At 27.8% G+C, this 22,566-nt stretch overlaps 1 protein-coding gene across 2 annotated transcripts; it reads right to left on the bottom strand.

Annotated features, from left to right (window-relative positions):
• Positions 1-1,809: 1,809 nt before the first annotated feature.
• Positions 1,810-21,204, bottom strand: LOC112691817 (glutamine--fructose-6-phosphate aminotransferase [isomerizing] 2-like). Of its 2 annotated transcripts, XM_025566221.1 has the most exons (15): positions 20,983-21,203; positions 13,129-13,390; positions 10,715-10,822; positions 6,857-6,946; positions 6,474-6,787; positions 6,266-6,407; positions 6,118-6,150; positions 4,060-4,226; positions 3,759-3,998; positions 3,427-3,625; positions 3,100-3,344; positions 2,863-3,018; positions 2,669-2,797; positions 2,403-2,537; positions 1,810-1,920 (listed from the first exon to the last, which is right to left on the bottom strand). In XM_025566221.1, exons 2-15 carry the CDS (start codon positions 13,133-13,135, stop codon positions 1,810-1,812), a joined length of 2,076 nt encoding a protein of 691 aa, XP_025422006.1. In that variant the 5' UTR covers positions 13,136-13,390; positions 20,983-21,203. The 2 variants fall into 2 exon arrangements, with proteins under 2 accessions (XP_025422006.1, XP_025422010.1); XM_025566225.1 differs by lacking the exon at positions 6,118-6,150 and having other exon boundaries at positions 20,983-21,204.
• Positions 21,205-22,566: the final 1,362 nt, after the last annotated feature.

Here is a 22,566-nt window from a genome sequence, read left to right as displayed (position 1 = left end):
GTTCAAAAGTAAACCTCCTCAGGGGGGACTTGTTTTTAGCATTCCTCGTTTAATTAAATGAAAGGAGGACGCTGAAATCTATGGAAAAATGAAAGTGGACTCTGTCCACCCGCGTCCCAACCCAATTCGAGCACTGGTAATTTATAATGTATTTATATTTATAATTTGTAACATTAGAGTTTTTTAGGTAAGTGGCTGACCTAAATAGAACCAAAATTAGTATATACGAGTAAACATATATTTAAACTATGACATTGACCATAAATTATCTTTTTTTTTATATTTATTTATTAATATATATTATTACTTGCATGGTTAATTAACCAATAGATAATTTATGGAACTAATATGTTACTTGGGTTTTTTTTTATCACAAATCTTTTATTTGTGGTCGAAGTGTTCAAAGCCATACTCTAATTTCTTTTACAATGGTCTTTATTTTCATTAGTTCATTCGTTTTCATATTAATAAGGGAAATCCTTATTCACATAAATATGATGTTGAAAACTGCAGTAATATTTTTTGAGATTCTTCACCAATATCAACATGCATTTTAACAACATTAATTAAAAATTCATTTATTGGAAAATTTATCTAACAATTTCATGGCATCATGGTTGGGAAGCTTTGTGTTAGGCTTGTTACGGACATACGTAAATGTAGAGACAATATAGAAAGGAATCATTAAAATAGGACCTGAGGGTAATACAGACACATACGCAAATATGAGTTGTAGAACTACAGTTTAAAGTAATATTAAGAATGCATTTAATAATAGTAAAATAAGGGATATGTGCGAATAATAATATTAAAGAGGTCACTAAAGTAATAAATCTTATATTTATAATAATCAAGAACAACATTTACATAGTGTGGCACAATTGGTCTCCACAAAACCTCAGTATATAAGGGGGTTGCGAATAAACTAATAATCAGATGTGTTATAATCGAATTTAGCAAGCACATTCACGCCAGTTTAATTGTAAATTTATACTTAGAAATATTTCAATAAACAGTTTAACTTAGTTTGAGTACTTTTATTGGAATTATCCTATCACATCCTCATCTTAACGGTTGAACTGACCGCATGCAACAGGCTTATAATTTTTTATTTGTTAACATTCAGCCAACATACTTTGAACATTTATAGATATATTCATAACAGTCTGATATTAAAACCAATGTCTCTTACCTGTTAGTCTTTTTCTGTTAATCTTTAAAAAAAATTTTCATACATTAAGATTTATAAATTTCCTGTTATTTTATGTTAAAAATGTCAATATTTAACACTATAAGATACATCAAATATAAAAAACTTATGGACGAATGTTAGTTCAAAATAATTAGAGACAAAACTAATTACAATAATATATTATTTAAAATTATTTAGAGAAATAAATTAATATAAAATCAATAATAAAATGAATTTATTTATCTAAAATATATGTGAATATTAAAAAATTATAAACTGCACAATAATTTTAACATTATTACAAAGATCAAATACTAATATCTTGAATAAAAAAATAATAATAATAATTGGGATATATGTCCAAATAAAAAAATATTAATATTAAAACAAATTAAAACTAAAAATGAGTATATATATAATTATTTTCACTATGGCCAATTTCGCGTTGAGAACATAACATTTTTTTTTAAATTTGTAGATGTATAAAAAACATTTTTTTTTTTTTTTAAATCAATTTCAATTACCACATATTCATTAATTTTAATTTAGGATACAATTTATTGTTGTAATAAATTCTATAATGGTCAGTATGAAAACGTAATTGATACAAATTAATTTTACTCGACGGTCACTGATTTGGCCAAATTCCTGGGACAATCAACATTGCAGCCACGCATTACTGCGATATGATAAGACAATAGTTGCATCGGTATCACAGTCAGCAATCCCTTAAAGCATATTACTATTTCAGAAATCTCATAAGCAAAATAAGTGCCAAACAATAATTGTTTTGAAGATTTTATGAATTGAACAGTTAAACACAATTGCATAGTTATATGCCGAAGCCATATGCTAATAATAATAAGTACACAGTTAATAGGTTTTTAATCTACTAATTTACCATAATATACATTTGCATTGATGGAATTTGTAATTAACAAACACGTAGCAAGAAAAAATAATACATGGATATCAAGATATTAAAGCCAATTTTTTAAATTATAAATGCATCATATAATAACAAATACCTCAATTACTTTAACACACATTTTAAAAATTTGTCAAAAAACAAATATTTGATCCTAATAGTTGTTGTACAATATAGTCTTGCAACGTGTTTGCAACTACAAGTAATAATTGTTTTTAAAATATCTTTTAGGGACAATCAAAAATAATAACTAGGAAGCATTAAACAGTTAAACTAAGTCACCTGTAAGCAATCAACAGTGTGTGGAACATCAATGGTTTGCCAAGCTAAGTGTTTAGTATCAACATCATCTTTTTCACAAATAACAATTGGGCGTCCTTCACGGGCAGTGACTTGTTGCAATGCATTAGTACATTTCTACAACAGAAATAAATTAAGTAAAATAAATAATATTTTAAGTAATATAAGGCAAAAGAAACCTAAAATAGCTAGGAATTAATATCAAGAGAAAAAATATTAGAGCAAATATGCAAGATGTAACTACTTACTTTATACACTGGATCTCTAGTGAGTATCATGATAATTGGCATCTGTCTGTCAATTAGAGCTAGTGGTCCATGTTTTAATTCACCGGCTAAAATGCCTTCACTGTGGAGATATGTAAGTTCTTTAATTTTCTGGAAAGTAAAAAAACATGCAAATATAAGAATGAATCACCATAATTATGACCTTAAAAACTAACCAATGCTCCTTCCAAACATGTAGCATAGTTATAACCCCTTCCCATGACTAATAATGATTTTTTTTGATATAAACATTCAGCTAATTTCATCACTTTTTTATCAGCTGCCAATACTTCACGAATTTGATCGGCTATATTCTCTAAACCTCTGATGATCTGCAAATAAAACAATTTAAATAGGTACAGATAATTCTTTATGATAAAATTTAACAATATTTAATTAACATTTAATATTACCTCATTTCTTCTAGGTTGCATGGATATTCTATCTTCAGACATAACTAATCCAAACATCACAAGTGAAATAAATTGTGAGGTGTAAGCTTTTGTGGAAGCAACACCAATTTCTGGTCCAGCATTAATATGGATACCACAATGAGATTCACGACTGATGGAACTTCCTACTGTGTTTGTGACACCTACAATTAAAGCTCCTCGTTGTTTACAATATCTCAAAGCCAAAAGAGAATCAGCAGTCTCTCCTAAAATCAAATTTATATTTTACATCAATAACTTAGAAACATAATATACTTATATAGTAAGATAAATTTAAAAAAAACATACCAGATTGTGACAAAAAGAAACAAACATCATCTCTGAACACTGGTGTGTAACGGTCCAAAAAATCAGAAGCCAATTCAACCATAACAGGTAGTTCAGTAAGTTCTTCTAACAGTTGACGTGTCGCTAAAGCGCTATGAAAACTTGTACCACAACCTATCATCATTAATCGACGGCATCGTTTTATTTCTGGAATGTAATCCTAAAAGTAGAAAATAACTGCTTATAAAACTATGTTTACATCATAATATATTTTAAAAATGATCATTATTTATGCGTATAAGAGAAGAGAAATTACATTAAATATTGTATTAAAATAGTATTCATTTGTTTACTTTGATACCACCAAGAACTACAGTCTGATTTTCAAAATTAACTCTGCCTCTCATTGTTGTCACTACAGACTCTGGCTGTTCAAATATTTCTTTCTGCATGAATGAACTAAAATTGCCTTTCATAATTTGTTGAATTTCCATTTTAAGAGTAGTGATCTCTCTGGCATGAGGATCATCCGTAGACATGCGCATTCTATGAATAGTTAGCCGTCCATCTCTAACAGCAGCAACATCATCATCCTAATATCAATTTTATTATTAAAAAAAGTTTCTATTTTATATGCAAAATATTAATACCAACCTCCAAGTAAATAACTTGATTTGTGTGTTCTATAATAGCACTAGCATCTGATGCAAAGAAATACTCAACTTCTTCTTTGTCTCCTAGTGGATGGAATTCAGATGTACTCTCTTGACGAGGCAATGGAATAGGAATAGACATTTTGTCGCCACGAATGTAACGATGTTCTAAACAATTTCACATTTTCAAATGTTAAATTGATTTATTTCTAAAAAAAATTATAGTTTACATGCACCCTATTCCTTACAGCATATTAGATTTTTAAAAAATATGAATTTCTTTTATAGATTACATTTATTTACATTATATATATACAATTAATAAATTTTAAAACATTTTCAATATTGTTAATGAATCAAATATTAAAACTACGTCACATTATATATTAATTATTATTTTTAAACAGTCAGTAGCTGTCAAATATGAATATATATTAGTATTTATTTAGTTTTTATAATAACTACCATAATTTTGCAATTGGAAACTTATAATATAAAACATAAAAATTAATGTTTTCAATATTAAGAAGTAATTATAAAATTAAATAAATATTAATTTAATAAAAATCATCCACTAATTTAATAATATATTGAAAAATTAATTTATAACTATTATCTCAGAACTCCTAAAACAAAATTAATGATTTTAATTAATTATACAAAAAATTCAAAACTATTGATAATATTAAAACAAATTAATATGACGTTACCTTAAAACACTAACAATATTGTTTTACCAATGAAAATTGATTGTATTAAATTTATTATAATCGATGAACCAGAATAGTTAAAATATAGATTTCAGATCAATATCATGAGGCCCCTTATCGTTGTACATTTTTGAGCATTTGACTTTTTGAGGCCCCATAATATGATACGAGGCCTAGGGCCTGCGTGCAATTCACACAATGCACACCCGGTGTTTTCACGGCACTGATATTACCACCAATGCCTTCTCCAGTGGCTATTTTTTTGTGCTCTACAACACACTTTATGCACTGTGAAATTACAAATGTTCACTATGAAAAATAAAAATGTGCAACACCTTTATAGTACTATCACGTCACTATTATACAATAAAACACCAGTCAAAAATAAGTTTTTAATATTTTGTTGCTTTTTTTTTTTTTATTTTATAACAAACACAAGTATATAAATATATATAAGTAAACCTGTAAATATAGTAAGTATATAAAAAAATTTTACCAACATTTTAAGATAGACCGCTTAAAATAAATGACGATTATAAAGTGATTTTAATGTAATAATAAAAAAAATTCACCATTTAGCTCATAATTGATAGTAACTAAGCTCAAATTTAAATATGTGCACTACGAAAAATCAAAAAAAAATAGCCACTGGCCTTCTAAATATGTATTGTCAAATTATGGTAATCTTAAATAAATTGATTTGATCAATAAATCCTCTAAAATGACAATTAAATCTTCAAATAATTTAGTTTGTTTTAATTCGATAATATTTCGATAAAAATAATTTCAAAAATAATTAATCTGATTTTCATTACAATTTAGTTATATTAATTTTGTCTAGTCTGAAAAAATGTAAAACACTCAGAGCTCTAGCCCTCTTCCAGGCATAGATTATGAATACCAAATAAATAGCTTCAATTAATATAATGAGTATTTAACCAAGTATACAAAAATTAAATTTAACAGTCGAATATATTATGGAAATTACTAACTTTCTCTTAAAACTCAAATTTTTTATTAGTTCCATAAAATTACTCATAAGAAAATTCATAAATTTTGCAAAAATATGTGAACATATGTTATATTAGATTGCACCTATAATTATAGATTATTATGTATTTAGGATTATATACCTGTATATACAACATTCTTAGACTTTTTCTAATGCGAATAATTTGCTTGTCACAGCAATTTTCTCTTACTAAAATCATTGATTATACGAATTATCATTATTAGTGCCACCACCATGTTAAACCAACGCTAGACATGCCTAGGTTGTTTTGAATGCTTAAGCCCATTAATTAACTTCTGATCATTACAGATAAATGGATTTGTTCAATGATTTGTACCTGTTAATGAAAAAGACTCTCCGTCTATCGAATCTTCACGGGTCACACACAAACGGAACAAAAACAAAAATACAACCAATGTGGCAATTTGACTAAAAAACTTATGCTAATCGTTTAAACAAAATATGGTTGAAACGTTTAATAGTACCTTTGCTATAGAGGATTGGAATGTGATCAGTGGCCAACCGAGTGTCGGACTTAATACCGACAAGAAGTGGACTTCCTCTTCTAGTTGCAACGCATTCATCGGGAAACAGTTTGCTTTTGAAACACAATGCAAATGCCCCTTCCTAAAAGAATTTATTGTTATTAATAATATGCATTCTCTCAAATTAAGTTAATTGTGATAGACATACTAATTGCTGAATGGCTTGTTCGACTAATTCTCTAAATAATAAATTTGGGTGTTGTGTGTAAATATGATGTACAAGTTTTACAATAGCTTCAGTGTCAGTTTCTGATTCAAAATAATATCCTTTGCGTTCCAAAAATGCTTTTACTTCTTTATAATTAGTTACTATTCCGTTATGGACCACACAAAATACTTGTTCTTTGTCCGATCGTTGAGGATGTGAATTAACACTGCTGGGAACACCATGAGTAGCCCAACGTGTATGTGCAATACCAACGTGACTGTTTTGGATTTCTTCATAATCAAGCTGATCTTTCACTATAAATTATTAATTAATAAAAATTGATAAATTTGATATAAATAAACAAAATCAAATGATAAACTTACAAGAAAGTAATTCATCTTCAAGGGCAACAACTTTTCCCTCTTTCTTCACTATCATTATATCCTTACCATCAGGTCCATCGAAAGCAATACCTTTTTAAAACATAAATATATGGTACAAAGAAATTAATTTGTTGTTAATCATATTTTGATAGAGCTATGACTACAATAACAAATAACCAAATGGAACACTGTCATTGAAAGATAATATTGTTTTCAGATTATTCTCGTGTATATTAAAGTATCTAGTAGAGGTCTCTATTTCACGTGTAGTTAAATTCACGTTTACACATAAAATTAAAATTTACTTATGCAACCACGTGAATTTGTGAATTTATCTACACGCAAATCCGTGAATTTGACTTCATACAAGTCTTGAATTATGTTATCAAATCACGTATTTATTATTACATGTGACATTTTATTTTCAATACATTTATTATAAATAAAAATAAAATCGTGTTTTTGCATTAATTTATTTATCAATTTTGGACAAAAAGCCCAATTTTAGCACATGGACAATTTTCTCATATAATCCAATAGAGAAAATTAATATTATATTAGGTACGAAAAATGGATTAAATAATATAAGTTGTAATTTAATAAATTCTAACAGATAAACAGATATTCATGTGTACGTATTATAAATTATAACAAGTATATGATACCTAATAAGTATTACATAAGTAAAATTAGTGAAATTATTTATAAATTAAATTGTTAAGTGTGAAATTGAACAACAATAATTTATAAAAAAAAATAAACGTAATAATTTTTATTATTTTAACAATTTTCTATTTTGATAAAGAAAAATCAACATATCAACATTTTCCGACAACAAACCCCTTCTTTTTTATGTAATTATATTACCTGATATAGAAAAACATCTTTCTGAATTCACTGATGTTGCAGGTACTGTCAAATATTTTAATGCCAACTTAGCTATAGCTGGATATTTATGTTCCCGTGTTTTCCACCACTCGAAAGGATAAAAATCAAATCGTTAAAGGCTAAGTTAGGTAGGCTTGAAACTGTTCTGTTATGTCATTCTCGGAAAGATTTTCATTACAATATAAAAATTTGAGATCACTATTAACGATGGATTTATGTTTTTGTGGCTGTTGCTAATGAACAACAATGTCATTTAATAAATTTTTAACATGAGAACGAATTTCTTTTCTAGCATGAATCGCTTCATGCTCCAAATCTTTATACCTAGGATCTAAAAAACTTGAAATGTGACTAACAGAAATTATTTGAGTAATTTCAAATTGAAGATCAAACCGCTTTGTTAATTCAAATATTACAGTTTTTTTAAATTTTTAATTATAATATTGTCGTCATCTCGGAACTTTAAATGATTTTCTATGACTTTGTAAAGCTAAGGTGTATCACCATAGACATCGAAGAATGATTTTCTTTACAAAGAACTGTTGTAAGGCTTTAGTAAAAATATCAAAAATTCTATTAAACACCATTGATTTTCAATAATTTTTTATGCATTTCTGACGTAGTTATACTTCTTTTGGTTAATACAGTAATATTACACTTCTATTTATAAAAAAACGATCTAATATAGTATAAATCAAATTCCATCGTGTTTTTTCAATATTGAAGCAATGAACTTTTGATGAAACTTAATTGTTCTAGTTTTTTCTATAATTCATTCAATGCTGTATTTGAATGTTTGAAATGTTCAACTAATTTAGAACATTTTTGAATCAATTCAGTTATTATCTCTGTTTTTAACGCATTATTGATAAAAATTGTAATGAATGAAATAAAATGTACTACTACAAACTTCAGGTATTTATCTTAATGATGTAACAACATTTACAATATTCTTATTATATCCTCATTATCTGTTACCATTGTTATTACTTTCTTAACTATTTCCCACTCATTGAATGTATTTTCTAATTGCTGGGTAAGATTTTCTGCTGCATGTCGCTCGTGTACCTCATGATTAGTTAGAGTAAATGATATTGGGCACCATTGTATATCAATAATATGTGCACTTACAGTTATATGATTGTTGTGACAATGATGACCAACAATCATAAGTACACGATACGCTTTGAGTAGAAGTGTAAAAGATGATTTAGAAGTAAAGTACTAGTATGAGTTTCACATAATTCTAAATTGTCGGCATTCGATTGTTCATTAATATCTCCACTATTACCAACTTTTAATCATAGACATGTTATTATGCCTTAGAATAAAAATGTATATTTTAATTCCGATACTACTACACATTTACAGAGTCCGAGATTGTCTCATCAAGGCTTAATAATAACAGTTTTAAAAAAAGGCAATAATTAATTTGTTAAACCGTAAGCTAATAGTACGAATTTCGTAGGTACTGTTCGTAGAAATGTTCACGTCGCTGTCGTGTACTAACAGCGTAGTACATAGATTAATCCACCCGTCCTATCATTTTACAATAATACTGTTTATGAAACATATATTTTTAGAATATAAGTTGGTGGATGTTTTAGTTTTTTACGGAATTTTTTTTTTTTTAATATTTATTATAATAAGGTTGGCAAACATTATGTCTTAAAGACATGTTAAATAAATATCCGTGATTTTCTAATTAATTATACGTGAATTAAATTCACGTGTTTTAAAATTTAAGTACACGTGAATCTTAATTCACGCTCAAATTCGAGAGCTCTCGTAGCTCTAGCTCTAGTACCTACCGCCGACTTTTTTAATTAATAGTAAACTATATTAAATTGGCATCTCACATGGTTAGCAGTCCGCTTTGTATTATTTAATAAAGTTTTTACTACCTCAATAATCAACAATCCCTAACATGAGAAAAAATATATGTATTTTTTTTTATTGTTTAAATTGCCATAAAATTAATTATTTTTACCCACATAGTATTGGTAGCGGATAATAACTTACGAAGGACAAAGTTTTACAAACACGTCGTATTTTTTAATAATTATAGCATTTTATACTCAGTGAATAACGAAAAATATTTTAATTTAATATAAATACCAAACAACAATATTGTTTTAAAAACTAAATTTTGAATTTCAGTTGATTTAATGTTCTGAGATCAAATTTTATGGTAAATAACGCTTAGCAGTTTCATTTTTAACTGTCTTAATTACCTATGCCTATCGGCTACCATTAAAACTCAATATTATAGACATCAGAAACAACGTCTATTTACTTGAAATGTATATAATTGCAATATGATTAGATTTCCCGAATATTATACTTTTTATACATAGTGTATAAATAACTATCATGTAGAAAATAAGTTTGATTTTTAGGGAAAAATTTTAGCCAAGATTTCAATAAAATATTGAAGTAGTGTAGAGTTAGTTGATATCCGCGATCATACAATTACTGAACCAGTATATTATAATTTTTCTAATAATAAATTTACTATATTTACTATATCGTATTAAGTTTACCAATCAAATTTTCACTGATACATATCAAATAATTCTAAATATATACAGATTTTTAAATAATTTCTTATTTATTTAAAATGTATTAATTCAATAAAACATTATACATAAATAAAATATCAAAAAACTTAGTAAGTAGAAACTTTAATAATAATTTTAAATGTCAAATCATACAAAGTAATTCCCATAATTTGTGTAGAGGTATAATTAATAAACCTTAACTGTAATAACAAAAAACCATTACTTTTCACACGAGCAAGAAATCAAAAACTAAGCATAGCCGATTACTATATGAGATAAGATATAATATCTTAGTGAGTTTTTAAAGTGGACTGATAATAACTTTTAATCCAACTAAATCGATATTATTTAATTTGTATGAATCAATCTTGTAAAATTAATTTAAACAATTGAAAAAAATATTACTCACCAGCTGAATCATATCCTCTATATTCTAATCTCTTGAGACCATTTACAAGAAGAACTATTATCTCTTCTCTAGATTTGGGTGTTAAATGATTGAGATAAGCAAAAATTCCTGAAATATAACAAATTCTCGTTAATAGCTGTAACTATCAACTTTAATATGTAATCCATCCATAATAAATTATATTATAGTTTATTAAATCATAGCGGCACTATAATACTTATTATTCGATTAATGACTAATATAATAAATGTAACAACTAAAAAAATGAGAACGTAATAATAATGGAAATAATTTAATAAGAGTTCCTAAAATAAGGGCGTTTCTGGAACAAGCTTTTAATATAATAGTTCAATATGAATAATGCATACATCATTATTAATATTACTTATATGCATGCTATACCTACCTGTTAAACAACTTTCCAATGCATAAAATCTTACATACATAGACCCCTTTTCTTAATATAAACAAAAATATTACAACCATATATTTTATAGTTTAATAATAATTTTTAGGTAATAATTAAGATATACTGATCTATTCTGACTACTTAATAATAGTTCAAATGTATTCATTGGTATTGAAATAAAAAAATTAATATTATAATTATTATTATCAAATACCAAAAATTTTAGTTAAAAAGATAATTAATGTTTAAAATACATTTCAGAAACACTACTACACCAATTAAATGATCTTGTTTTAATAAGAAAAATATGTACAACTATATTAAATATTACAAGTACTATCAAAATCAGTATTTTTACGAAAAACATAATGATTTTTAACGTTAAATTTAAGTAAAATTATGATTCAGTTGATAATATATAACTAAACTATCATCCCATAAACTATTATAATAATATTTATTTATATAATTAAGTATATAAATATTTTTAAATTTAGTTGTACTTCTCAATGTTTTCGAATATTTATTTATAGATACGTAAATAAAAATTAAACAAATATTAAATTAGATATAAGCCTGGAGATATTAATCCAATTTTATCAAATATCAATAAAATTTTTAAGTGATTTATACCGATTAATTAATTAAAATAAATATTAATTTTTTTTTTCGCCAGATTTTATTGGCAAGTTTAATAAATAAAAACGATTATATTATTCAGTTTGATATTTATCATGCATGATTATATAAAAAAGTTATTCATAAAAAGTTGAATTTAAGAGATAATTAATTAATGAATTATATCGAATCCAAAAAAATTTGTCTGTAAACAAATAACCGATTTGGGCATGATCCAAGTATGAAACATATTATAACATCCTATGTTGTAACAACCAATGAAAGTGAACGGCAAAGCAACCGGTTCATACGTTACTTCTATATGATTAATCTACCTAGCTTTGGTCTTTACTTTTTTTTTTTATATACGTATTCTCTAAGGTAAATGCACCACAATGCACCCAAAGAAAAATTTATTTTTAGACTAATAGAGAAAGGTATTTGACTTACATATACGTATAAATGTTGCATAATAAACCAGGCAACGCCTTAATTTGAGGATTAATAACGTTAAAATGCAATTAAAAATGAATCAGGATGATAAAATATTATTTCTATGTGGTGTGCTAACGATTTTCCAGAAATAAATTATTAGCGTTGAAAATTGTAATCTTTTAAAACAAGTTTTAACTTTGAATAACGTCCACAGTAATCCTAAAAAACTAATGTGATATTAATAAATATGAAATGAATGAATGAAAAATTCTTAAGGATCAACTGCTACTGGACGACCAAATCATTGGTATAAATTACTGTGTGTTTATAAGAAAATAAAATAAAAAAATCGTCGACTGCTGGACAGTCGAAATATATTTAGAAACGCTTAAATGATACTTCTACCGAGAAGAGTATCTCGTTCTCGTACGATCACTGTATCACACGCAAGTCCGGGTACTTCGGACGTCCCAACAATATGGTATCGAGTACTTATCGTAACAAGTATTACATAAAACAAGATTACACGTTTACATTGTGCATAACTTCGACGGCAACGAGACAACACGGTAAACATTCTAATTATTAATATTATTAATTAATTATCGTTATTGTTATTAATTATTATCATACCAACAATATGGTATCGTGTACATATCTCGTAACACTTGTCGATTACACGTTAACATTGGACATGACTTCGACGACAACGATACACGGTAAACATTAAAATTATTAATATTATTAATTGATCATCGTTATAGTTATTATTATCATTATTATTGGTATATTAATAATATACGATCAACGATCACAGCTGGAACCGGCTGCGGGGTGACGTGCAAATCGAATCGTTTTTTGTTACCGACTACCGCCGAAACGGTATTTCAACAATAATAATAACAATAACAATAACAATAAGAACGATGAACGTAAATCTGCGTCTACTCACCACACATTTTTGAAGGCAGGTTCCGGAGCGTACGGACGTGGATTGACGTGCACCGGGGATGGATTGGACGTATTTAAACGGTGCGCGTGTTGGCGGGACGGAACCCCACTACCACCGCGGCCCGCGCCTTGTGGCGTGAGCGCACCGACAACATTCAAGTGACGACGACACGGCGGCGGCGGCGCAACAACGTGGCTAGACGCGTAGTGGGTGCCCTCGAGCGATACGCTCTGCCAGTCAAATCGCGAACTAACACGTGAAACTGTGGACACAACAATAACATAAATATAATAATATCGTACACGTTTTTTTTTTTTATATATATTTTAATTTTTCTTTTTTTTAACAACTTTACAATACGCACAGGCGTGCGCGCGCGCATTCGAGAGAAATTCATTTCCCTGGAAAAAAAATGGTGAAACTGTTCGTGGGAAATAAGGGAAAACTATAGTCATTATTATTATTGTTATTGTGCACAGACGGTGCAGTTATAGTAATAGTGGAATGCATCCGAATAATGTGTACGCACGCGCTTAATATTATAGACATCGTGAGTTCAATGCGAAAACGACACATGGTATTTTGATTTTTAATTGTATAAGTTTAAAAATATAAATAATGGTTATGTGTGATCTTTTTGCGTTACACAAGTATTATAATAATTTAACATTCATGTCCGTAGTAATATGAAAAAAAAAACGTACGTACATCGGTAAATAAAAAATATATTTTTTAATTGAAGTAAAATTATAATTTCAATGAATAAATATTTTTAAAGAAGAGGATGACTATTTTTTAACTAAATATCAGAAAAATAACAAAAATTGCCTTGTAAAAATGTAATTATTTAATTAAAACGTGGATTACGCAACCTAATTTTGCTACCATGTGGTAGTAAAAATAATTATAAGAGGCTAAATCGAGGCAATTATACAATTATTAATTTAAAACAATGGATAAAAAAAATATCAACAGTTAAATTTTTATTAATCGAAAAAAGTAAGATACGACCACACTTAAATGAATAACCAACTAACCAACAAACTAATAATGTACATTATTTGTAGTCCATCACTAATTTTATTAATATTACAAAATTGAATTTTGTGTACAAATAAAACTATACCTACTAATACTATAATATTTAACATGCTATCATGTTGAACAATTTTATTAAGTAACAGGTTAGGTAAGTTTTCGATTTAAAAAATAATTCATATACATATAGCTTAATATTATTTTGATCCTATACACTTCGTTTGTGGTGAATACTTATTACCTATGTATTTCATTTTTATGTTTTATTCAAAATAATTATAATGAATTATTTATCATCATAATCGATGAAATTGGAATTTTTTCATTATAATATTTTTAATAATCTATTTTGGCAACTTCTGATCAATAAATTAGAACTATAAGTTGCTTCTATTAATTAAAAACAGATTATAAAATCAAATTTTAATTTCATGTATTTATACAAACTAGAAATATAAGTGTTTTATAATTATAATTTATGGGTTTAATAGTAAATAATTAAATTTTTTTAGTAACATACATTATTAATCAAAATTAATTCATAAGAACTTTATCGAAAAAATGCAAAATAACAAAAAATTAATCTCAAATCTTCTTTAAGTCCATTGTTCATCAATAAACCATTGAAAACTGTGAAATGCGATTACGCGATAACAAAAGGTATGATAAATAACAATAACTCATTAGTACATTTTTTTATTGAATATTTTTTTAAATTCTAACATATTACGCATGTTGTTACGAGTTTTTCCTGCAAATTGAAACTCCTATGGCCCAGATGTGTTATATTAACTGTACGAAATGATACACGATAATTATGAATAAAAATGAAAATTTAATCATTAATCGCTTACGAACATAAAAATAATAGAACCTTGGTCCAAGGACAGCATTAATATACATCATTTTCTTGTCTTAAAAGGAAAACACCCTGTTTTAAATCTATAAATAATGTTCAAGAAAAATCAAGCATAAAATTATAGCATTAAAATTAAATGTGAATATATTTAAATAGTGCGTTTAGTATAAATAATATAAAATAAAGAGCAGGAACGCTAGAATATGGAATGGTGATAAAATAAATAATATATATTATGTTTTCATACATTATATAAATTACCACGTAAACCACTATTTCAGCATTAAAGCCATTGCAACCTTAGAACTCTATTATAATCATATGATAATGCCATTGCTTATGGCTACTACTCGTATAACAGTAACGTAAAAAATGTGTACTTCTTTACGGTAGTATAATCAGTGTTTGAGCCCAGGTAAATATTTTTTTTATCTAGATAAAGATAAAGATAGTAAACCTATTCAGATAAAGATAAAAAAGCTCAACTAAAATTATCTTTATAAAAAATAAAAGATAATCATAATTCATCAAGATAAAAAGTAGATACATTTTTAAAAAACAATGATTTTATATTAAATTGTCAAAAAAAAACACAAAAAAAATTATCAAGCCTATCACGAATAAACCATTTTGTTTGGAATAAAAAAAATAAATAGGTACAAATTTTATATTATATATTTATTTCTGGATCTCATGACCGATCGTGCTAGAAAAACTTTAGCAAACGGTTATAGGTGGTAGATGGACTTACAAGTTTGGCCACATAAGCACGTCACGATATTTATTATACAATATTTATACAATTTATTATTATAAAATTAATGAAAATAAAACTGCCCGCGTGGATCGAAGGATTTATTTTCAAGAAGATTTTAATAGTTTTAACCAAGAAACAGTGGATGAAGATAAAAATTATTATAATTATCGTTATTAAATATGGTTATTCTTGATGAACCCCACAGTTATTATACATCTATTTTTTTTATTTTATTATTATATATCTACGCTAAATAATAGTTACATTTGATTAATACTCATTAGGGTACAAATGTTCATCGAAATTAAGGAAAACACGTGGGTGGCCTTTTCGATCATATTAATTTTAACTACACATTTTCATTGTTTAATAATATTGTCACAGCTACCCAGGCGATGTACAGAAAAATCCCCGAGTCCCCGAAGTAATCAAAATATTAATTATACATTAAATTATTATTATACATAAAAAAAATATATCTAGATAAATATACAGTAAATAACTAATGACTTCATCTAAGATAAATAAATAGATAAAGCTTATATTTTTACCAAGATAAAATTAGAGATAATTAATATTTTTATCTAGATAAATCTCAACACTGAATATAACGCTATAAATTACAAACCTCGTCTTTAAAAAGCGCTAGATTTAATATCTTCCGAATACATGAATATTTTTTCATGTTAGAAGAATACCTCAGAATCTTCACATGAAATTCAAAGTCAAAAAATCTCATAACTTCCTATTAACATTAAATTATACCATCCTCGGGTAATGCACATCTTGTACAATACGTACATGTACTAATGCACATATAAACTAGGTAACCAGAATTTGAACACAGTCCCTACTCTATTGCAATTTACGTTTATTTTCAGAAATGCTTAATTGAAGACAGGAACCATACAGAAATGAAATAATATGTTTAAAGTAGGTATAGCTCATATATTTTCCACTAATAAAAATTAAAAAAATTAAGACAAATAATTAAGACTAACAATAAAGACAAAAATATTTACAAAAAAACAAAATTCAATTGCACAATCGTAAGTTTACTAATTTCATCTGAAACCAATATGATTGTTTTATCAATTGAAATTTTAAACATTAACTTTGGAGTCAAAATAAAAAGAAATTAGAGAATGCCTTTAGAGTAAGCATTTACGATTTTAATAACCTCGAAAAGGTTTTATGTTACTAATAAATATAATAATACTACAATCAGATTTCAATACTGAACAGGAGACAGTGCACGGAAATGGTACGAAATTTTATACTTTCACTTTCAATAGTCTCATATAACCACATAATAAACGACAAAGAATATTTTTGCGTAGTAGAATAATTAATTAATTAATTAAATATTATGTTTAAAAAAAATTCAAATTCAATGCATCAAACTACTATTACTTATTAGATAATCTAATGTTATTTATTCATACAATTTACGATTAATTTAATTAATTTACAATAGTTTAAAATGTTGAGCTAGATATACTGATGGGATTCAAAATAAAAATAAAAACAATAAATAAATTACAAGCCATATATCGGCCAATATTTTCTTGACAATAGGAGCGGTGTATAATATATAAATTGGCAAATGCAGGAAAATATTTTGCGGTGCTTTTGAAAAAAATGTAAAATGTTGATGATTAACATGCTACTCATTACTCATTATTTATTATATATATATTTATATATTTTATTTGCAAGTCCCACAGGAAACTTTGAAATAACTATTAAATTGTAGGTCATATTCTTATAACATTTTTTCTGATACTACTGGGGAGGCTTAAACCCATAAGCCGTACCCCCTGCATTCGCACCTGGCCATACAAACTATATAAATTCTTCAATATACTTACGAATCTTTCTATTTTTAATATTTATTACAGTAAAGTATTATTAAAATAATCATTTATATGTAATATTTAAAATTTTTAATAATAATTTTTGTAACTATTACTATCGTAACTATTTATTAAAAACATGGTATTGTTTGCAATACATTGATACACATATAATATATAATAAAAAATAAACTGTAGGTGGACTATCTGTACATAACGATAAATAATGGAAACCCGATAACTTTTAAAATTTACGTAATGGACAAAAATTAATATTCTTGAAAGCAGCATTTAAAAAATACATATAAATCAAATAATAAATTTTAAACAATAAAATCCTTGAAAACCTAAGTAATTACTTAAAAAAATTACGATACTCAATTTGTTAATTTAATAATTCGTTATATTTCGTCAATTATTCATTTATAAACTATTAATTCATTAATTTATACAGAAGTTATAAGATTTTATATACTTTTTTGAATGGAAACAATTCATTCCTTTAAAAATCATTTCTGTCTATTTGTTTTTTTTAAATATATTTCCAAGTTGTACTTTTTTAAATCAAAAATTAATTCTATAATACATAATATAAGCTAAAATTTATACGACAAAATAAACCTCCCCAATATAAGCAGTGCCATATCTAGGATATTTGACGACCGGTGCTAATAAAAATGTAACACCTTCACGGAGGTGGAAATCCGAGGTATGTTCATGATTTTTTTGATTTTTCATAAACTTAAAAGCGCCTTATTACCAATAGCGCATGGGGCAAGTATACCTAACAGCCCCCCACCATATATCTTTATATATAAATAAATAATGGTCATGTAAGCAGTACATTAGATAACAACCGGATTTCGTTAAAATTGTATTATCTGTTATGGATATATCGTCATTAATAAAACTACTACTGTAGTTACTAATTATATAGTCAAAACGCAAATTTTAAACATATAAGAATTAATTACTACGATAGTAAAAACTTAAAATGTAAATTTCCTCTTCAAGTCTTAATAGTTTTCACTCAAAATTAAATATTACCTTTCTTGGAACGCCATAAATTAAAAACGATCTCACTAAAAATTTAATTTAATTAATTTTATAAATTCCAATAAATTTCACATTTTTAAATCAATACACCACAACTCACAAATTGAATTTAAACATGTTGCAATAGCGTACATTTACGAAATATTACAGCACAAGTTCTACTAGGAGATTCGAGTGCCGGAAGCTCTTGTGGGATTGTTGACATACTGACTTATAAATTGTTAACAAGATATTTTAAGAAAATTGTATTACGTGACTTATTTTATAACTGCATTACATTTACCGTACATTAAAAACTATATGAATATAAATTATAAAACATATAATGCCAGTTATTTATATTATGTAACGATATATATATAATGCATATAGTATATTCTGGGATACCGGGAGTAGGGTTTTAAAGACTTTTAAAGACATGCAAATCTCCTTCTCCAAAAACAACTAATGCTCAAAAATATGTTCATTGGACATAGCAATATTTGAATGCAACGTGTACTTATAATTAATTGATTAATAATTACGTATAAAAAACTTTGGATTTATTTTGTCAGCATGAAATATTATTTACGGTCCATTTAAATATTTCACAATTTTCTAAAGTCGATCTTGATCCATAGGTAATGCGATTTTATATAATCTATCGAATGGTGAAACAAAAATAATTACTTATTATTACTATTGATATGGATCCTTTAACTGGGGCGAGACAAGGTACTTTCAAAGGAAGCAATAAAAATGAAAATAATAATAACTAAAGACATCGCAGCATTCCGTTTGAACTACATACCTAAAAGCAATCAATGTCAAGAAACGCTTTATTATATGGGTACTAAGCTTCAAAAACAATGACATCTAACACAAGATGAACAAATAATGTACGAAATTATCGATCAAGCAAAGTATAATTGAATTGATGATTGCAGAAACGTCACGAATCACATATTTTATGAAACTGAGATATTAGTAAAAACATAAACTAGTCATGAATTTTTATGCGTTAAATGTAAAAACGTCTTTAGTTATACTTTATTTATCTGATAAAAAAATAAAAATAAATACTTTTTTACACTTAACTCATAAAAAACATAAATCTAGTACATGTTTTTACTAATATTTCAATTTCATAAAATATGTGATTGGTGACATTTCTGCAATCATCGATTCAATTGTGTTTGCTAACCATGTTATAAACATGAACTAAATTGCAATTAACATAAAAGTATCATCGTCACGTGAGATTCAAATGTGTTACGGGTGAAATATGTAAATCGATCATAAAACGATCATCGTAATCATGACACAACATACATGTGTGCAGGGCCGTGGGAGAATGGTCTTGGAAATCAATAGAAAATCAATGGGTTTTGTAGGCCATAGCATAAAATAATAATGATTAATACGAATAACAGTGCGACGGTAAATCGACTGGTTCCCCCACCCCTTTTGGCGTACGACGATACGATCGGGTCCGGAGCAGATAACACGCAGAGGCGGCCGGTCCAAAGGAAACTTCTTGCTCCCGCGGCGGCCGTACGCTTTATCTCGTAACATGTTTGTCCGACGCGCACGACCGTCGTCAGCAGTGTTATCACATGCCGTCGGACGTACCAGGAGATAAGGCACTTTATCGCAACGCGCAGTGATAAGCGACAACACCGTCCCGTATTCATCGTCATCATAACAATAATATTTTCCACCAAAACAACAACACAAGACATTTTAATAGCCGGCCACGGCGTGGTGCCTATGTGTGCGTGCGCCGTACGTGAAGCACGTAACTTTCTTCGCGTAACCGCAGTGTCCACGCGACCATCATCAATCCGTTCAAACGGCACAAATCTATTCATTCCGACCGCGACGGCATATTAAACGACGCACCGGTACCGCTCGATACGAATAAACCGCCGACGAGTGCGAGCGCTCGACAGATCCACGCGACTTGCAGTGACAACATTAATCGCCGTCCAGAGAAAGGGAACGGGTGAGCGAGAGAGAGTGAGAGAGAGAGAGAAACGAAACGCGACCACTTGACGCGGAGTGTAACTCGTAACACCGCACCATCAGCGTGCGGGGACAGATGATAGAAGACGAATGGTTTGAAAAGTAAGAGTACAAAAAAATAATAAAAATAAACCAAATTAAAATTTTCCGTCGGGATTAGTGCGTACGAGTTGCGCGCTACGCAGACGGTTCCGTTAGACTCGGCTCCCGTTATACACAAAACGTTTCTTCCTTTGTTGTTGTTTGTTACTTGTGTAGCCTCCGCGTTTTCGGCCCGTACTTACGGTTTCGCCGGTGCGAAGGTCTACCGGTCCCGGTCTTATCACACGCCCAGCTGTTGTCCCCGCGTAACCCTGTCCGTTAACGCCATCCACGTTCCTTTCCAGCTGTAGTCGCCGTCATTTTTTCTCCTCTTAACCGTTCGAAATGTTTAATACAACTCATCCACGCGTACGTTGTAATATCATTGTTCCGCCGTCCCGTCAGATAACCTATCGGCCGGCTCGACGTCCGTCCCGTGGGAAATTCGGCGACTCGGAATAACAGTGTCACCCGATCACACGAACGCGATTTTCCCTCCGGCGGTTTCGCCCCAACTAGTCGTCGTTATTCTCACGGCCGCGCAATGAGCATATCGTAGTATTACTTTAGTAGCGTGTGCCGTTCGAACACGTGATGCACTTTCAGTTCACTAGTACTTCTCAAGATTGGGTTCATCTGTGTTCGACGTACACTTCGTTGATGATCGGTCAATGTCACCGACGTTTTCGTTTTCATGATACCGTTTGGTTTGGTCAATGTAAATTGAGAGAAAATACGAAAAACAATTTTAATGGTTCAATAAAATAGTTAACCCTTTGCACGCTCCAGTACTTACCTTTTTAATTTTAGTGGTTTGAAATTAATATTCCTTGCAAACATACCTATATACCTATTGTAAGTATATGCATTGTGAAAATTAGTGTAACAAGTTACCTAACATTGCAGGATATCTTCGTTTGTTAGAAACTTATATATTCCATTCGTGTCTAATTTTCAAAGTATTTATACAGATTTAGGTAATTGCGATGTATATTCCATTTGATTACATTCAATTGTCAATCAGTTCTAACATTTATTTGTCCTTTTAAAAAATCTGAAGACTATATCAAAATTATTACTGTTTGAAAAGGAAGATTAGTAAAAATCATTTTTAAAAATTGATTTAGATGTTTTAATTCCTAAATCATTATTTCTTTACACTTATTAATTTTTTAAACTATAACTTATAACAAATATTAATTCAATAAAATTCCATATACTTATTCTATCAGTTATATTTATTACATTATAATATTTTATTATTCAACTATTAAATTATTTTATTTTTTTCTTGTATTGGATATTATGCTGTGAATAAATTTTACTGCAGATAAAACAACTAAATAAAAAGTTAGTAAGTTTAAAGTTATTTAATAGGCATTGAAATAAGGAAATATTGAAAGAATTTCTAGAAAAATAGTATCTGATATAATAAAATTGAAACGGCAAAATATTTTAAGACTGTCAAAGTTATCTAATAAAATAGTAATAGAGTTATTGGAAAAATAAACATAAATTTGTTAGTAGAAGAAAACTCATATTTATCCAGAATTTTTATATTTTTAGCATTTTAATATAGTTTTCTGCATGTTGAATAGAACAATATTTGGAAAGATGAATTGATAAACCTAACTTATATGAATTCAGATATTTCTTCTCAAGATGTAAAGGTACATTACGATATTAGTAATAATAATAAAAAAAAATATAAAATTATAATTTAAATAATTTCTTGTAAGTACATGTTTAAATTAAAAAGTAAAAAAAAACCATAAACTATATATATT

Source organism: Sipha flava, unplaced genomic scaffold (assembly GCF_003268045.1).
Source record: "Sipha flava isolate LNK unplaced genomic scaffold, YSA_version1 115_pilon_pilon, whole genome shotgun sequence".
NCBI classification, from domain to species: Eukaryota; Metazoa; Arthropoda; class Insecta; order Hemiptera; family Aphididae; genus Sipha; species Sipha flava.
The sequence above is the reverse complement of the archived record's forward strand: the minus strand, read 5'-3'. Positions and strand labels throughout refer to the sequence as shown.